The sequence below is a fragment of the Xenopus laevis genome, chromosome 7L, assembly GCF_017654675.1.
Source record: "Xenopus laevis strain J_2021 chromosome 7L, Xenopus_laevis_v10.1, whole genome shotgun sequence".
NCBI classification, from domain to species: Eukaryota; Metazoa; Chordata; class Amphibia; order Anura; family Pipidae; genus Xenopus; species Xenopus laevis.
This window is the reverse complement of record NC_054383.1, coordinates 26,458,340-26,475,931: the sequence shown is the minus strand read 5'-3', so window position 1 is coordinate 26,475,931 and position 17,592 is coordinate 26,458,340. Positions and strand designations below refer to the sequence as shown.

At 40.6% G+C, this 17,592-nt stretch overlaps 1 protein-coding gene across 4 annotated transcripts in view; it reads right to left on the bottom strand.

The window, feature by feature from the left end:
• The window catches only part of slc2a9.L (solute carrier family 2 (facilitated glucose transporter), member 9 L homeolog), a 44,582-nt gene extending 28,118 nt beyond the window's left edge, over positions 1-16,464 (bottom strand). Inside the window, exons 1-4 of one of the 4 annotated variants that reach the window (XM_041568321.1) lie at positions 16,400-16,464; positions 14,706-14,890; positions 6,097-6,195; positions 2,399-2,559 (exon numbers count right to left, since the gene is read on the bottom strand). In XM_041568321.1, the coding sequence (XP_041424255.1) occupies positions 2,399-2,559; positions 6,097-6,195; positions 14,706-14,750 (305 nt within the window). In that variant the 5' untranslated portion in view covers positions 14,751-14,890; positions 16,400-16,464. 4 annotated transcript variants of the gene reach the window in all.
• Between the last annotated feature and the right edge of the window lie 1,128 nt (positions 16,465-17,592).

Below are 17,592 nucleotides of genomic sequence, written 5' to 3'. Positions count from 1 at the left end.
ACCGGTGTTAAGATGGTCTCCTCAAACATCAGTCCTTTAAGCTGGCCATAGATCCGATCTTAGATTCGTACGATTTTTGGACCGTGTGTGCAGAGTCCCGGCATTTTTCTTCTGGCGGAGATCGGTCGTTTGGTTGATCAGACAGGTTAGAAAATGTCTGTCGGCTGCCGATAATATCTCTGCATGTATTGCCGATCTTATGATTTTCAGTGGGAGACTGTCACCAGCTTTATCAGACATAACTTTCGTACGATTGCTGTTAGAGGTAGAACATTGGCTGATCTGTTCTTTTACTAATTTATTTGATCTGAATGGTTAGTGGCAGGTTGGGAGATGGGGAAGTCCGATTCCTCGAGGATTCGAACGAGTGGATCTTTGCATCTATGGCCAGCTTTAGACCGATTCGGCAGCTCATCTGCCTGTGTGTGGGGACTCCCGACGGGGACCCTGATCGATATCAGGCCAAAAATCGGGCAGATATCGATCGTGCAAGTTTGATTTTTTTTTTTTGTTTGATCTAGGACCGCATCGGCTATTGGATGTGTTTCTGCGACCCGTCTGTGCCCATTCGCAGCCTAGTAATCCAATTGTTTGGCCCTAGGGCTGAACGTTCAGATTAACCCGATATCACCCAGCCGTTAGTGGGCATATCGGGTTAAGATATCTAATAGTGTATGGCCACCTTAAATCAGAGGCTTATCCTCCCAGTTTATCTCCTAGCTGATATCTGGCAGGTTATAATGATGAGACGATGTCCTCTCCCGATGGCCTGTGTTATGATCCAAACATTGGCCTGACAGCTAAACGATCAAATCAGCCCAACATGGACCAGCATATAGGTGCCATAATAGGCAAAGATCAGTTTGTTAGGCTACATTGCTAAATGAGTGGATCTTCAAGTGTATAGCTAACTTAAAGGGGTTGCTCACCTTTAAGTTAACTTTTAGTATGATGTAGAGTGATTTGAGACAATTTGGATTTTTTATTATTTGTGGAGTTATTTAGCTTTTTATTCAGCAGCTCACCAGTTTGCAATTTTAACAGTCTAGTTGCTAGGCTCTAAATTCCCCTAGCAATCATGCATTGATTTATATGAGAGACTGGAATATGAATAGGAGAGGACTGAAGTAATAAAAAGTAGCAATAAATGTGTAGCCTTACAGAGCATTTGTTTTTTTAGATGGGGTCAGTGACCCCCCCCCATTTGATAGCCGGAAAGAATCAGAAGAAGGCAAACAATTAAAAAACTATGAAAATTAAATAATGAAGACTAATTGAAAAGTTGCTTAGCATTTGTCATTCTATAACATAATAAAAGTCAACTTAAAGGTGAACCATCCTTTAGTGCTCTGGTAATTTTGAGGGAGGGGTGGAGATAATTGTGATTGTAATAAAGAGTAATCATGTCTTTTTCCAGTGAAAACCCTTAATCGTGACAGTCTACCCTCATAATTGAAATCTCCTTTATAGGGAGGAAGGTGGATGATATCACAAAGTGATTTATGAATGACACTAAACAACAAGTTCAGCAAATAATGCTTTAAACAGTTATCTGGGGTGGTATGGTTTATATTTCTATAATACACAAAAGCCATGAATATCTTGTAAATGATATCCTTATAAATGGTGAGTTCTGATGTCATCAGTTATAAACGGTGAGTTCTGATGTCATTTCTGTCACATGACTCACTGAAATTTGTGTATTATAATAAATAAAATACCCCCAGTTGCAAAATATGAAGATATTAGAAGTTACCTTGGAGTTCCATGACCTGTATAAAAACACTCTGCCTTCGGCCTCATGTTTTTATATGGTCATGAAACTCCTCAGTAACTTATAATATCCCTATAATTTACAAGAGGGGGTACTTTATTCACTATATATCTATCAATGAGCTTTATTTCTAATATCTTTCATGTGCAAGTCTTGAGAGGTGAATACAACGCTCCGAATGAAATATTGAATAGATTACAGAGAACTGAGCAGACTGTTGAAAGGATGAGCGTCACCTCAATTACAGTTTGGGAACACAATGATGGTGCCTTGTTGTGCTGGGGACTTCAGTTTTTCACTAGAAGCATGGAACTAATATGTTCACACCATGTTTGTTTGGGTTTCCACCTACAACCAAACAAAACTGGCGAAACTGATCCAAGTAAATGTATGTGATAAGTATGTTAAATTGTTATGAATAATTTATTGATATGAACAATCTCTGTACAGCACTGTGTAATGCAGAATTCATGTCTATATTGCCTATTCTCAAAGGTCCTATGGGAATGAAGTGTTCCATACTCAAAGATGTAAGCGTCAATTCATCCAAGTATTTTAGAAACGTCACATTGGGACAGATTTATAGAATAGCTGCTGCGCAATAACATAACTGTGTGCGCTCACCTTCCAAACCTGGACACCAGGATTCCAACAAGCAGAGAGCCAAGCATCCCTCCCAGAGCAAAGACCGACACAGTCAAAGAGTACATGAGCGTCAATGGACTTTGTGCAAGTGGTTGCCCATATCGTTCATTCCATGTGACATTGTAAAATGATTTTATATACTGAAAAAGAGAGAAGAGGATTTTAGAGAGCAAAATTACGAGTGGCTGTGAAACTAGAACTAGAAGCAAACTCCATCAGGCAAAAGGCAAATGTCACCAGGGCAATAGGAGCCACTGGCAGATATACTATATACACATATATAAATTCCTGTGAATTGTGTTTTATTGCCCTTTTCATATCAAGTCCAGGTCAGGTGCGGTAGAAATTAATATTTTTTCTATGTATTACATTTTTTAAGATAAGACGGGGAAAAATCAGCTACAGGTAAAATGAAGGTAAAATGGGCACGTCCTAAAAAACTTTTTGCTACGGGGCTGGACACCTGATAACCTTACATTACATCAGGGGTCCATTTGTAACCTCTATTCTTATAGGGATGCAACAAATCCACTATTTTGGATTAGGCCGAACCCCCAAATCCTACCGAACCAAATCCTAATTTGCAGATGCAGGTAAGATCGAGAAGAAGGATTCGGCCGAATCCGAATCCTTCTGAAAAAGGCTGAATCCTGGCCGAATCCCAGACCTGGATTCGGTGCCTCCCTAATATCTTATTACACCCCTGTTTACAGAAGCCCATAATATCAATATGCAGTTAAGCTTTGACTTGTATAAAATATAGGTGGGGATCTGTTATCCAGAATGCTCAGGACCTGGGGTTTTCCAGATAAAGGATGTTTCTGTAATTTGGATCTTCATTCCTTAAAGGGATACTGTCATGGGAAAAAAATTTTTTTTCAAAATGAATTAGTTAATAGTGCTGCTCCAGCAGAATTCTGCACTGAAATCCATTTCTCAAAAGAGCAAACAGATTTTTTTATATTCAATTTTGAAATCTGACATGGGGCTAGACATTTTGTCAATATCCCATCTGCCCCTGGTCATGTGACTTGTGCCTGCACTTTAGGAGAGAAATGCTTTCTGGCAGGCTGCTGTTTTTCATTCTCAATGTAACTGAATGTGTCTCAGTGAGACATGGGTTTTTACTATTGAGTGTTGTTCTTAGATCTACCAGGCAGCTGTTATCTTGTGTTAGAGAGCGGTTATCTGGTTACCTTCCCATTGTTCTTTTGTTTGGCTGCTGGGGGGGAAAGGGAGGGGGTGATATCGCTCCAACTTGCAGTACAGCAGTAAAGAGTAATTGAAGTTTATCAGAGCACAAGTCACATGACTTGGGGCAGCTGGGAAATTGACAAAATGTCTAGCCCCATGTCAGATTTCAAAATTGAATATAAAAATATATGTTTGCTCTTTTGAGAAATGGATTTCAGTGCAGAATTCTGCTGGAGCAGCACTATTAACTGATTCATTTTGAAAAAAATGTTTTTTCCCATGACAGTATCCCTTTAAGTCTACTAGAAAATCATGCAAACATTAAATAAACCCAATAGGCTGGTTTTGCTTCCAATAAGGATTAATTATATCTTAGTTGGGATCAAGTACAAGCTACTGTTTTATTATTACAGAGAAAAAGGAAAAAAAAATATTATTTGGATAAAATGGCAGAGAGCTTGTCTGTAATTCCGAGCTTTCTGGATAACGGGTTTCCAGATAACGGATCCCGTACCTGTACAACTTATATCTATGTTAATAAATAACTCATATAGATTATTACACTTGAACCAGAAAAATGATTATACTATCTGGTTGCTAGGATCACTAATCCCAGCAACTATAAAATGATAATATTCCTTATCCATTCTGACTTCCTAGCTGCTGCCTGGTTGCTAGCGTAATTAGCCCGAGCACTAGATAGCGCTTATTAGAATTCCAAGCCTGGTAGTTGCAACAAAAATAAATAATTAAGAAACCACAGAAAATAATGGTGACATGCAAACTAGAATACTGCTCAACATAAAACTAAAAGATTACCTGCTGTTAAGTTTAAGGCCCATGCCCTATTGCAGTGATCCCCAACCAGTAGCTCGTGAGTAACATGTTGCTCTCAGTGGCCTCAAAGCAGGAGCTTATTTTTGAATTCCAGGCTTGGAGGCAAGTTTTGGTTGTATAAAAACCAGGTGCACTGCCAAACAGAGTCTCAATGTAGGATGGCAATCCACATAGGGGCTACCATCACAGCACTTATTTGACACCCCAAGAACATCTTTCATGCTTGTGTTGCTCCCCAACTCCTTTTACTTCTGAATGTTGCTCATGGGTTCAAAAGGTTGGGGATCCCTGCTCTATTGTATTTGGAATTAGTATCATCAGCTGCACCTAGGGTTGCCACCCGGCAAAACTACCTGCCAAGGCCGGGGCCGGTATTACAAATTTACCGGCAATGTAGCTGCCGGTAAATTTGTAATACGATCAAAAGGAGCCCTCGGCCTGCCCCCAATCCCCTGAAACTTACCTTTTTTTTTGCCTCTTCTAGCAGCCGCGGGTCTCCGTTGTGTGGCCCACCCCTTTTGACGTCACGCCACTTTTGACGTCACACCATGCCCATTTGAGGCCCCGCCCCCAGCAGCCGGTAAAATTTTTTATAAAAGGTGGCAACCCTAGCTGCACCAAGTAGTAATTTTGCCCCAGGCTCTCTACAGTATATCTCTAATGACTCTAATAATGTATTTTGAGCACACAAGGTTGGACTAATGTCTGGGCACCAGGAGAAATCCTGATGGACCCACCTCACAAAACTTGCTGGCTGTCTGCCTGTTATCTGCAGGGTTGGGGGAGTGGTTTGTAGGCAATGTGGGGGTGAAGGTGGCCAGCGTTAATTGGTCGGGGGCTTGGCAGTTGGGGTAGTGGGCCCCAGATACCAGGGAGCAAAGGAGCCTTGCAGTCCATGGTATTTTTAATGCACAAACCCAATATCAAAAGGAATAGTAAAAAAATGAAAGTGTTTTAAAGTAATAAAAATATAAAGCAGTGTTGCCCTGCGCTGGTAAAACTGGTGTGTTTGCTTCAGAAACACTACTATTGTTTATATAAACAAACTGCTGTGTAGCAATGGGGGCAGCCATTCAAAGAAGAAAAGGCTCAGGTTACACAGCAGATAAGTTCTGTAGATCATAATGTTATCCACTATTAACCTGTGCCATATAGACTTTTTTCAATTCCCATCATTTCTACACAGCAGCTTGTTTATATGAACTATAGTAGTGTTTATGAAGCAAACACATCAGTTTTACCAGTGCAGGGCAACACTACATGATAATTTCATTACTTAAACAATTTCATTTTTTGGCGTTACTGTTCCTTTAACTGTGGTTTTTGTAGCAGATTACAACCTCAATTTTACATCCCCAGCTTTTGAGGTTTCCCCTCATTTTACACCGTTTTCTTTTTTGTGGTGGCACCAATATATACAATGCATTCCCCTGATTTTACCTTTTCCCAGGTTTTAAACCATTTTTCTTGCTGGTCCCCTGAAAATCTAAAATGGGGCTTCTACTGTTATTATAATAATGTCTTTTAAAGTACATTTCTTTTGCTTTTAAGACCTTAAATGCCGCAGCCATTAATACCGGCGTGCCCACAGCCAGACCATCTTAGTGTTCTAGTACAAAGTGCACTTTAGTACTGGTGTTTCTTACCTCGGAAGGGGCGTTGACCACAGCTAAGTTGTATCCATAGAGCATAGAGGAGCCCAAAGAGGAGAGCAAGGAAACAGCCAACAGTGAAAATGTCAGATTCTTTAAAGAAAGCAGAATGAGTAAAACACGTTAGTTACATATGTTAAACATGACGAAATATATTCATGTCTGATTACACCTGGAAATGGTTATCTAAATATGAAAACTACTATGGGACCTGTTATCCAGAATGCCGAAGACCTGGGGTTTTCTGGATAATGGATCTTTCTGTAATTTGGATCTCCATAACTCAAGTCTGCTAAAAATCATGTAAACATTAAATAAACCCAATAGGCTGGTTTTGCTTTCAATAAGGATTAATTATATCTTAGTTGGGATCAAGTACACGCTACTGTTTTATTATTACAGATAAAAAGAAAACAATGTTTTAAAATTTAGAGTATTTGGATAAAATGAAGTCTATGGGAGATGTCCTTTCCATAATTCAGAGCTTTCTGGATAATGGGTTCCTGATAACGTATCCCCTACCTGTACTTTGTCTACAAATAGATCATGTAAACAATAGATAAACCCAATAGACCTGAGGTCTTCTGGATAACTAATCTTTTTGTAATTTGGATCTTCATACCTTACGTCTACTAGAAAATCATGTAAATATTAAATAAAGCCAATAGGCTGGTTTTACTTATAATTAAGGATTAATTATATCTTAGTTGGGATCACATACAAGCTACTGTTTTATTATTACAGAGAAAATGGGAAATCATTTTAAAACATTTGGATTATTTGATTATAATGGAGTCTATAGGAGACGGCCTTTCCGTAATTCTGAGCTTTATGGATAACGGGTTTCCGGATAACGGATCCCATACCTGTATTTGTTTAGTTTAATCTAAACGTGTTATACCTTTAAAAGTTCAAAGCAGTTTTACCTATCACCCTCATTTTCCGTGACCACTAATCGCCTTGTGAATGCTCCTCTCAGCAATGTTGTGCTCCCCTGATGTAGAGCTCAGCAAGCAATGGTTGCCCTCCTGGGAGCTGTACTAATGAAGTAAGCAAGTTATGACTGGCTAAGGTTTCTCTGAAAAAGAGAGACTCTGTCCTTATTTTTTGCAAGGCTTGCTAGGCTGTAGATCAAAGGGTGCTCTAGTGCGTACATGATTCTGCTGAGAAGGGAATCCTAAATGTACTCACAGGTAAGAAAGAGTGGTAGGCAGCATTCTACTGAAATATTTTAATATTTTATTTTTAATTTAAATTGCATTGTTATGATAGTGTCCCTGAGGATTTGGTTCCTCTGTCTAAGATATTTTGTAGATTTTTTCTCAAATATAACATTCCTAATAGATTATGTGCTTTTGGACATCATTTGCCACATCATATTATATTAGTGATGACATGACACACAAGTGCCCCCATTCAGTTTATTATTTGGTTGTCAACCCTGTCCAACATTATTATTATTATTATGTAGCCATTTCGTCACCCCTTTGTCTGTGTTACACTCCACGTGTGGTGCTTACCTGATGGCCTGAGCCACTCTGCAGTGGTATTGGGAGAGACTGAGTATCTGTTACTTACTAGCACAGTGCCTCCCCCTAGTGGGATCTGGGAATGCACCTACGCTGGGCCCCACTAGGAACACAGTAATAAAAAAACACAGTATTTGTTAAACTGAAAAAATGTTTATCTAAAATAAATGGGCAACTAGAACATGCAGCACTCCTAACCTGGGGCAATAGGGCCTCACTATCTAACTTGCTTGCGCTAACTATCTACCTAACTAAAGAAGGCAAAGTACTTTAATGTCCTTTCACAAAACAGTCTCTGTATCTTCAAGTGTTTCTTTAGGGTACTGACCCTTTAAACAGGGTACTCACTCCAAATCAGGGCCGGGCCACGCCGCACAGGCCCAAGGCAAGCCGGTGGATGTGGCGCTGGCGCATGCTCAAGGTGGCGCTCTTGTGCACATGTGCAAGAAAGACTGTTTTTACTTTTTTTCACTCCTGCACATGCGCGAATCGTCGTGAACATGCGCAAAATGACGCCAGCCTGTGTTCGCGCGCATGCGCCGGAGCGCAAAGAGAAGTAAAAAGAGTCGGGCACATCATAAGTGCAGATAAAGTTGCTCCAGAAGGTTTAACTCAAATTAAAATTCAACTTTTTTTTTCCAAACATGGGAAAAAGCACAACCCTGAATGGTTAAGTATTTAAAGAATTTTTGGGACTTATAAGAAGAAAGATTTGAAAATTCTAAAGAAAAACACTGCCACCTGAAACCTGTTCAAATTCTGCAGAAACCAATGGAAGCGGGTGTGATGCATTCATTCAATCTGGTTGCTAGGGCTGAAATTACCCTAGCAAGAAGCAACCTTGCATTGATATGAATAAGAGACTGGAATAGAAAGATGAGAAATAGAAAGTAGCAAGAACAATACATTTGTAGCCTTACAGAGCACTGGCTTTTAGATGGGGTCAGTGACCCCCATTTGAAAGCTGGAAATAGTTAGAAGAAAAATGCAAAAAATTAAAAAAAAATATAAAAAATAAAGGCCAAATGAAAAGTTGCTTAGAATCATATAACATACTATCACTTTTGAGTCACCCTCCTGAACCTTCCCTAAAACAGAAGCCCTGACTGCCCTAACTATTCCAAAAAAACAGAGTAGCATAGTACACTCAGACCAATGTTATTCATCATCAGATTAAACTAAGCTGTACTATTTACAAGTTTCGAGAAAAGGCCATAAGACTGTAAACAAAAAAGGCCAAATTAGCTTAGGACATTTCTCTTGTATCAAATGCCAAATATTATACTAAGCAGAGTCAGATGACAAGTGGATCTTATGAAGGATTATATAACACAGTGGATGTTCTGCTGCTGAAATGAAAAGTGAAGGGAAGTCGATTAATTTTGCTCCTTAACCACTGGTAGATAGCGACCGTCTCTCAGCAAGGTGTGGGAGAAAACGTTGGCTGCTGCCAAACTGTTTATATAAATATAACATAAGCAGAAAGAATTAGCCACTGGTTATTCAAACGCATGGTTCATCAGCTCACTGTAACTTGAATAATTGACTTTCTGAGTAGTGGAAGCAGTGAGGCAATTTAAAAATAAGCAGTTTACAGAGGGTCGTGTATAATTATCTCATAGGTTTTACCAGTACAGAGACACCTTAGGCTTAGGGAAATGGATCCCCACCAGTGAAAGTATCTCAGGGCAGATAGTATGGGTCCTTTTTCAGGATGGTGGTCCCTTGATTTCTTGGGTGTACCAACTCCATAGTAGGTGGAGTGGGTGCTACTTAGGGTTGCCACCTGGCCGGTATTTTACTGGCCTGGCCGGTAAAAATGATGGCTGATCCCAATGTTATTAATAGGGAAAAAAGATAAATATATAGGAAGACCGGTATTTTTTTCCAGAAAAGGTGGCAACCCTAGTGCTACTCTTGCTAAGCCAGCCTGTCTAACTCATAGTCTCTAGTGATGGGCGAATTTGCGCCGTTTCGCTTCGCCGAAAAATTTGCGAAATTCGCGAAACGGTGCCGGCGTCTCGTTTTTGACGCCGGCGCCCGTTTTTCCGACGCCAGCGCCCGTTTTTCCGACGCCGGCGCCCGTTTTTGATGCAGGCGTCCGTTTTTCGAAAAAAATTTGCCGCCGGCGAATTTTTTCGCCAAATTTTCGCTGGCGTTTCGCGAATTTATTCGCCTGCTGCGAATCGCGCAAATTCGCCGCGAATTCGCGCCTGGCGAATAAATTCGCCCATCACTAATAGTCTCCTAGGAATGGCATATGAAAGTGCTGACAACCACTGCTTTTATCTTTTTCACAGGTTCCCTGCTCCCCAACTTAAACTCTAAAAAGGTTTGTCCCCTTAGGGCTTTACACTTCAGGCTTCCAGCCCCCACATACAGGCATGGGATCGGTTATCCGGAAACCCATTATCCAGAATGTTCTGAATTACTGAAAGAATGTCTCCCATAGACTCCGTTTTATACAAATAATCAAAAATTTTCTAAATTATTTCCTTTTTCTCTGTAATAAAACAACAGTACCTTGTGCTTGATCCAAACTAAGATATAATTAATCCTTATCTGAAGCAAAACCAGCCTATTGGGTTTATTTAATGTTTACATGACTTTCTAGTAGACTTAAAGGGCATGTAACGTCTAAAATAGAATAAGGCTAGAAATGCTGTATTTTGTATACTAAATATAAACATGAACTTACTGTACCACAAGCCTAATCAAACAAATAATTTATGCTTTCAAAGTTGGCTACAGGGAGTCACCATCTTGTAACTTTGTCTTTGCAAGACTAAGACTGTGCACATGCTCAGTGTGGTCTGGGCTGGGCTGCTTAGGGATTGACATAAACAAAGCTGCTTGAGTTCTGCATGGCTGGGAAGTAAGGCGGGGGCTCCCCCTGCTGTACATAAGTATGATTGTTTCCCTGCTCAGCAGTTAGGGACCATCTGACAATTCCTATCCACAGCAGTAAATGAAGGGAGAATTTCACTGCATACAGTCAGGTTTCTTATAAAAACGGTACACATTTTTTAATTAAAGTATATTGGAGATAGGTTTCTTTTTCATTAAAGAAAGTAAAAATGGGATTTTATTTTTTTGCCTTTACATGCCCTTTATGGTATGAAGTTCCAAATAATAAAGATCTGTTATCCGGAATGCCCCAGATCCCAAGCATTCTGGATAATAGGTCCCATACTTTTACTAGGTGGAGACCAAAAAGGAAGAGCCATATGATCCCTCCAATTATATAAAATGGGGACCGGAACTGGTCACTGGGCCAATTAGGAAACCTCCCACAGGGCACAGGTTACAAACCCGAGACTTCCTGATCTGTAACAAAAATTAACTCTGTCGGTCCCAGACAATAACATACAAAACAAATAGCTTGGGTACACACAAAGAACAACTGAGGAATTTGCATTCGTACAGAGACCATATTGCTAGCTCAGTTGGTCATTACAAGAAAAGTCAGTAAATAAAAGTGTCAAGAAAAATCTGTGGGTTTAGACCAATCAAAACATTTGGCACGCAGGGAAAACTGGCTGCAACAGTTGGCTGGACATATTTGCGTCATCCCAGATATTTCGAACCAGACAAATATGCTTAACTCTGGGCCAAAAAAAAAAGTTATGAAACAAGACTTTATTCTGCAGCATCATAAAAATTCCAAATGAGACAAATACCCACTGGCACCAAAAGAAAAGTGATTATTCATTGAATAAACTGATAAAACAGTGTTTAAAGGAGGGTGTCACCAAAAAATCGCATATCCAGTATATAGATCCCAGGGATTTGTTCTTTCCATCTGATTATTCGTATGTAACAGTCATCATCTGGCTCAGACAATGAAAGCACAGTGCACACGTATTGCCTTAGGAGAATGAAGAGAAGGGAGGAAATGCTAAGCATGTGCAGGACGGAAGGTTGGAACGTGTGACAGGGCAATAAGTGAAATAAAATCAATGTGAGGGATAAAGCACAGCTAAACATGAGTGACTGAGATGATCATATGACAAGCACTGGCTAATAAGAGAGAATTAGTGTGCGGCTCACATGCCTTGGTTGAACATGGTGATTGATAAGGAGGCCATTTCTTCTCGTGAGTCTCTGCTCTCCAACCATAGATGAGCCTCATTTAACCTGACTGATCAGTGCGCACAAGCTGATGTTCAAATATTGTCCAGAATGATCACCCACATTGAAGAACAAATGGTCCTTATCTGCTACTTCTGAATGGAAGACCTTATATCAGTGATCCCCAACAGAGGCTTGCGAGTACCATGTTGTTCACCAACTCCTCACATGTTGCTCCTGGTGGCTTCAAGCAAATACTTATTTTGAATTCCTGCTTCTGAGCATGTTTTGGTTGCATAAATACCAGGTGTGCTGCCAAACAAAGTCTCCTGTTGGCTGCCAGTCCTCTAACATATAGCCAATCAGAGCCTTTATTTGGCATCCCCAGGGACTTTTTTCATGTTTGTGTTGCTCACCAACTCTTTTTACATTTGACTGTGGCTCAATAGTAAAAAAAAAAGGTTGGGGACCCCTCCTTTATACAATCACCCAGATTTTCATTAATTACCGAGTGGCTGATGGGCTGTCCAACCTGTCTCCCTTACATGCACTGGTATTAACCATATGCTTGATAAATCTGTACATGTAGGGGTCACCTAAGAGGGAGATAGTTATGAAAAAACTAGGGATGCACCGAATCCAGGATTCGGTTCAGGATTCGGCCAGGATTCTGCCTTTTTCAGCAGGATTTGGCTCTAGAAATGACTTTGTGCAAAACGTTTGCAAAGCACCAACATATTCCATAGCTCTGTACAATAGAAGGGCGTATACTTCAAATGGACAAATGGCATACAAACCCTGATTTATACAACAGGCGAATAGGATCCAAGTGTAGATTTATGAGAGGGACATTAAAATGGCAGAATTATGGTCCACTTTTAAAGTCGAATATTTCCAACATGCAGATCTTATGAATAACTGGCTTACATACAAGGATGCTCTGAATCCAAATCTAACTCTGCAAAGCCACAATATGCACAAAGGGGCCCTAGACTGCTGTCTTCAGCCACAACAGGGTAGGTCTATCTGATACTCAATACCATAATCTTGGAGCCACCTTTAGGATGGCAGGCCTCTAGTCCTTTGTGCATTAACAACAACCACAAGACTACATATTAGACAGAAGTGATACAAAACAAAACTCTTACTCTGCTGTCATCTATACCTACCCATACCTCTCCTCAAACCTGCTCACTGGGGAGATCACCACTACGAGGGAAATTCACAAAAAGTGAAACAAAGTGATATTGGTTGGCACAATGAGACATTCTGATCCGGTGTACGTTTAGTATTAGAATAATCAATAATTTATCATTCAATGATTTCTCTGGTATAAATGAATACTTTTACTACATTTGTAAACCAGATTTGTCCCAAAGCCACTATTGTGAAATCTCCCGTTTAGTTTAAAAATCCCTGTAGGATCCTATAGGTGCCTAGAACTCCATTTGGGCACTCATATACATTTTAGAAAAGTCATTGCTATAATACTTTATTTATATAAAGTGCTTATATATCATTCACATAAGTCTATGCCACAGTCTAAGCCCCCTATTACATTCACACACACTGTGCCACATTCAAATGTATAAATAAGTTGGAGAGCAAATATGGACTATGATTGGCAGGAGGTTCTGTTTGGCAGTAAAACTAAATCTTGCCCCCAAACCAGGAATTCAAAAATAAACCCCAGCTTTGAGGCCACTGGGAGCAACACCCAAGGGGTTGAAGAGCAACATGTTACTCACAAGCCAGTGGTTGGGGATCACTGCACTATGGGTACAGATATGGGCAGGCATGGGCTAAGCCAGCTGGGCGCCCAAGGCAACCTGGCTGGCCGATTCACCCCCTTGCGGCAGGGCCTTTAGTGTGCATGCGCGCAAGTCCGGGAGTGCGCTCACGTTCGGGAAATTTTTCAATTTGTGAAGGGAGAAGAGCAGGGGCGCTTCGCCAATGAGGCAAGTTGAGGCTGTCGCCTCAGGCGGCAGCGCCCCACTAGGTACCAGGGGCAGCAAAAATCCTGCTCCTGGTACTTTAAGAGCGAATTTCCAGGAGAGGGGGGGGCAGCAGCAACTGATGCTGCCTCAGGCAGCGGAGGGGCCAGGATCGCCCCTGGAGAAGAGAGCAGAGTGCCGGTGAGATAGAAAGGGTCTGGATCAGGGGTAGGCTAAAAGAAGAGGTACGTGCTTGGTGCCCCCACTTCGTTGCGCCCTAGGCACATGCCCCTTAGTTTCGGCCCTGGGTATGGAATCCATTATCCAGAAAACTCAGAATTACAAGAAGGCCCTTTCCCATAATCACCATTTTCATCAAATAATTCAAATTTTCAAAACCGATTTTCTTTTTCTCTCTTATAATAAACAGTACCTTGTACTTGATCCCAACTCAGATATAATTAATCCTTAATGGAGACAAAAAAATCCTAATGAAATTACAGGGATGCATTGAATCCACTATTTGGATTCGGTCGAATTCCCGAATCCTTGGTGAAAGATTCGGCCGAACACCGACAGGAAAGGAAAAAGTGGAAAAATTCTTCACAAAAGTCACATGATTTCTCTACCCACCCATAATTTACATATGCAAATTAGGATTCGGTTCGGCCAGGCACAAGAATTCGGCCGAATCCTGCTGAAAAAGCCCAAATCGAATCCTGGATTTGGTGCATCCCTAATTAAAATAATTAAATGTTTAATTTGTTTATCAGACTTTAGGTATGGAGATCCAAATAACAGAAAGACCCCTTATCCGGAAAACCCCAGGTCCACAGCATTCTGGACAAAAGGTCCCATATCTGTACTATGGAACCAATTTACCTGCCTGGAATAAACCAGAATACCCAGAGGAACCCACACAAGCACATGGAGTACATACAGGCTCCTTGCAGATAGTTCTCTGATCCAACCAAGTAACCATTGCACCACCATGATGTCCAAATTTATTTACCTTTAACCCAATATAATCCAAATGCAGCACTGACTGCTCTGAGATAACGAGACTTACCCCTGTCACTTGCTTGGCAGCAAAAACTCTCTTATTTTTATCCATTTAAAGCCCAGGCAGGTCGGAGGAGCAGCAGCAGAGAGGGAGAGAGCAGAAATCTTCCTTTAGTCCACTGGTTCCTCTGTCCATTGAGAAGAGAGTGCTCAGCCCTTTCCTTGGTAATGAGCCCTTATCTGATTGAAATGCTGTGGAGAAAGGCAGCAAATCACATGATGGCACATCTCAGAGGAAACAACCATCAATTTGTGGCAGGAATTTGACTGATCAAAAAAAGTTCTACTGAAACACAAGTGTGAAATGAGAGGATCCCAGGAATGCACAGCTATTGCCTTCCCAGCTTTAATATACTGTAGGCCTGTTATAGGGGGATTAGCAGTCGGGTTAGGTGTGACCTTTGCTACGGAACACATCATGTGTAGTGTTTCTTCTAGGTTAATGTGCTTAATGTGATCACGCTGGCTCTGAAACGACCGATTCTTACAGAAAGTTACAAAACGAGAGATTAGGCTCGCTCAGTGGCTTTCTATGTAAGTAACTCTCCCTTTGCAGGCGTTGGCTTTAGCAAAGAGCTCTGTAGGTTGGGAGATCATAAATAAGGAGTACAAAAGATCAATTATACAGTGTAACAGTCATTAGGAGACGTTTGAACTGCAGTGGAAAGTTGTAGTTCTGCAGGAACTAAAAGGCAACAAGTTAGAACCTTCCTATGTATAATTGATATAAAAAAGTTCCAGGCCAGGGTGCTGCTGATTCCAGATATCCCACTTTACTTTATTATGCTTTATAAAGGAGCCTGATTTGCACAATGTCCTCCTGTTCTCACACACAAGCCAATGCCGGGGTTGCTGAAATTACCCAAAATACTCTCACTGCCACTAGTGGGTTAACAAGTTTCAGGGCTCTTTTACACACAGGCGTATCTTTTAGAATGTGGGAGCACCTAGACCAGGGATCCCCAACCTTTTTTACGCGTGAGCCACATTTAAATGTAAAAAAAGATTTGGAGAGCAACACAAGCATGAAAAAAATCCATGGGGATGTCAAATAAGGGCTGTTATTGGCTGTTTGTGGACTGCTGACAGGAGGTTCTGTTTGGCAGTACACCTGGTTTTTATAAAACCAAAACGTGCAAAAATAAGCACCTGTTTGGAGGCCACTGAGAGCAACATGCAAGGGGTAGGTGAGCAACGTTACTGTGAGCTACTGGTTGGGGATCACTGACCTAGACACGTCAGCTAATTGTTTGCATTACATTCTGTATATATATATATATATATATATATATATATATATATATATATATATATATATATATATATATATATAGAGGTAACAAGAAGAGCCCGCACACACAGGACTTGAGTGAAGAAAAAAAAAAATTTCGTTTATTCAACGTTTCGGCCCAGTCACATGAGCCGTCTTCAGGACTGGGCCGAAACGTTGAATAAACGAATTTATTTTTTTCTTCACTCAAGTCCTGTGTGTGCGGGCTCTTCTTGTTACCTCCATACTATGTTTAATTGCTCCAGCACCTAGGCATCCATTTTGTGTTCTGTGTGCACCGACCCCTTGGTTGTTATATATATATATATACTGTATATATATATATATATATATATATATATATGTATATATATATATATGTGAATATCATGCATGCATTTTTAGACACAAAAAAAAACAATGTAACAAACCTTAAACTGCACACTTTTGAAATCCACACGAGTCATTTGCATTTAATTAGATGCAGGCTGCACAGCTGAACACAAAGCAGTGCAGTCTGCAGCGAACGTCTAAATTAATGGCCAAGTCTCTATGCAGAAGGCATATTTAATGTAATGCATTATGCATTCAACTGAGAGCGCTGCGGTGGCAATGCTCAGACTCTCACAGGTGGATCAGTTTAAGGACCCCTTACCGACGGGCGTTTGACTTGCAGGTCCAGACACCTAAGCAAATTCACCTGTTGGTTCCATTTTAGGGCTCTTACAGACGAGCATTTTTACCTGCGCTCCCCTGCGTTCCGTTTTTCTGCGTTCAGCCGCAGGGGAGCGCAGGGATAGACACATTACATTTTTTCCAATGAGGCTGTACTCACACAGGCGCGTGTAGGCGCTGAACGCAGGTTGAGATCCAACATGCTGAATTTTTCCTGCGTTCGGCGCCTACACGCGCCTGTGTGAGTACAGCCCCATTGGAAAAAATGTAATGCGTCTATCCCTGCGCTCCCCTGCGGCTGAATGCAGAAAAACGGAACGCAGGGGAGCGCAGGTAAAGAGTCCTTATTCTGCTGGTTGTACCCAAGAGCATTCAGATTTTTTTAAACATGATATTGTGCATTGTAAGTGTCATAAAATGTCTTTCTTCAGTATGGACCTGCATTTGTGCAATTGTGTACTGAATAGGGTTTCTATCTCATTGGCGAAGGTCACCTTGAAATTAACGTCTAAGAACTTGATCATTTTGTTCATTATTTTTTAATCCTTTGTGGTTTTTCAATTATTGAGCTTCTTTGCTGCAGTTCCCCAGGTTAATCAGGTTACCAGGGTTCCAGTTACCCCAACACCAGATTGAGATTTGAAGGAAAGACCAGACATTGCACAGAAGAGGTTCGGAATTGACATTTTGTTTAAAGATATTTTTGATGTTTGATACTGCTGTATTAGTTAATAGTTCTCTTAATTTAAATCTGTAAAACCGCTGAGTGAGGTTTTGGTTTTTTTTTGTTTTTTTTTTTACTATTTCTTTTTATTTTATATGCTATTATCTATTTTCGTTTGGAATCTTTGATCTCAAGTATATGTACTTATTTGTTCAATTCCTTGATATGTCATGCAGCAATGTATATTCTTCTTCTATGTTTATCTTGACATACTTCATATGTGAA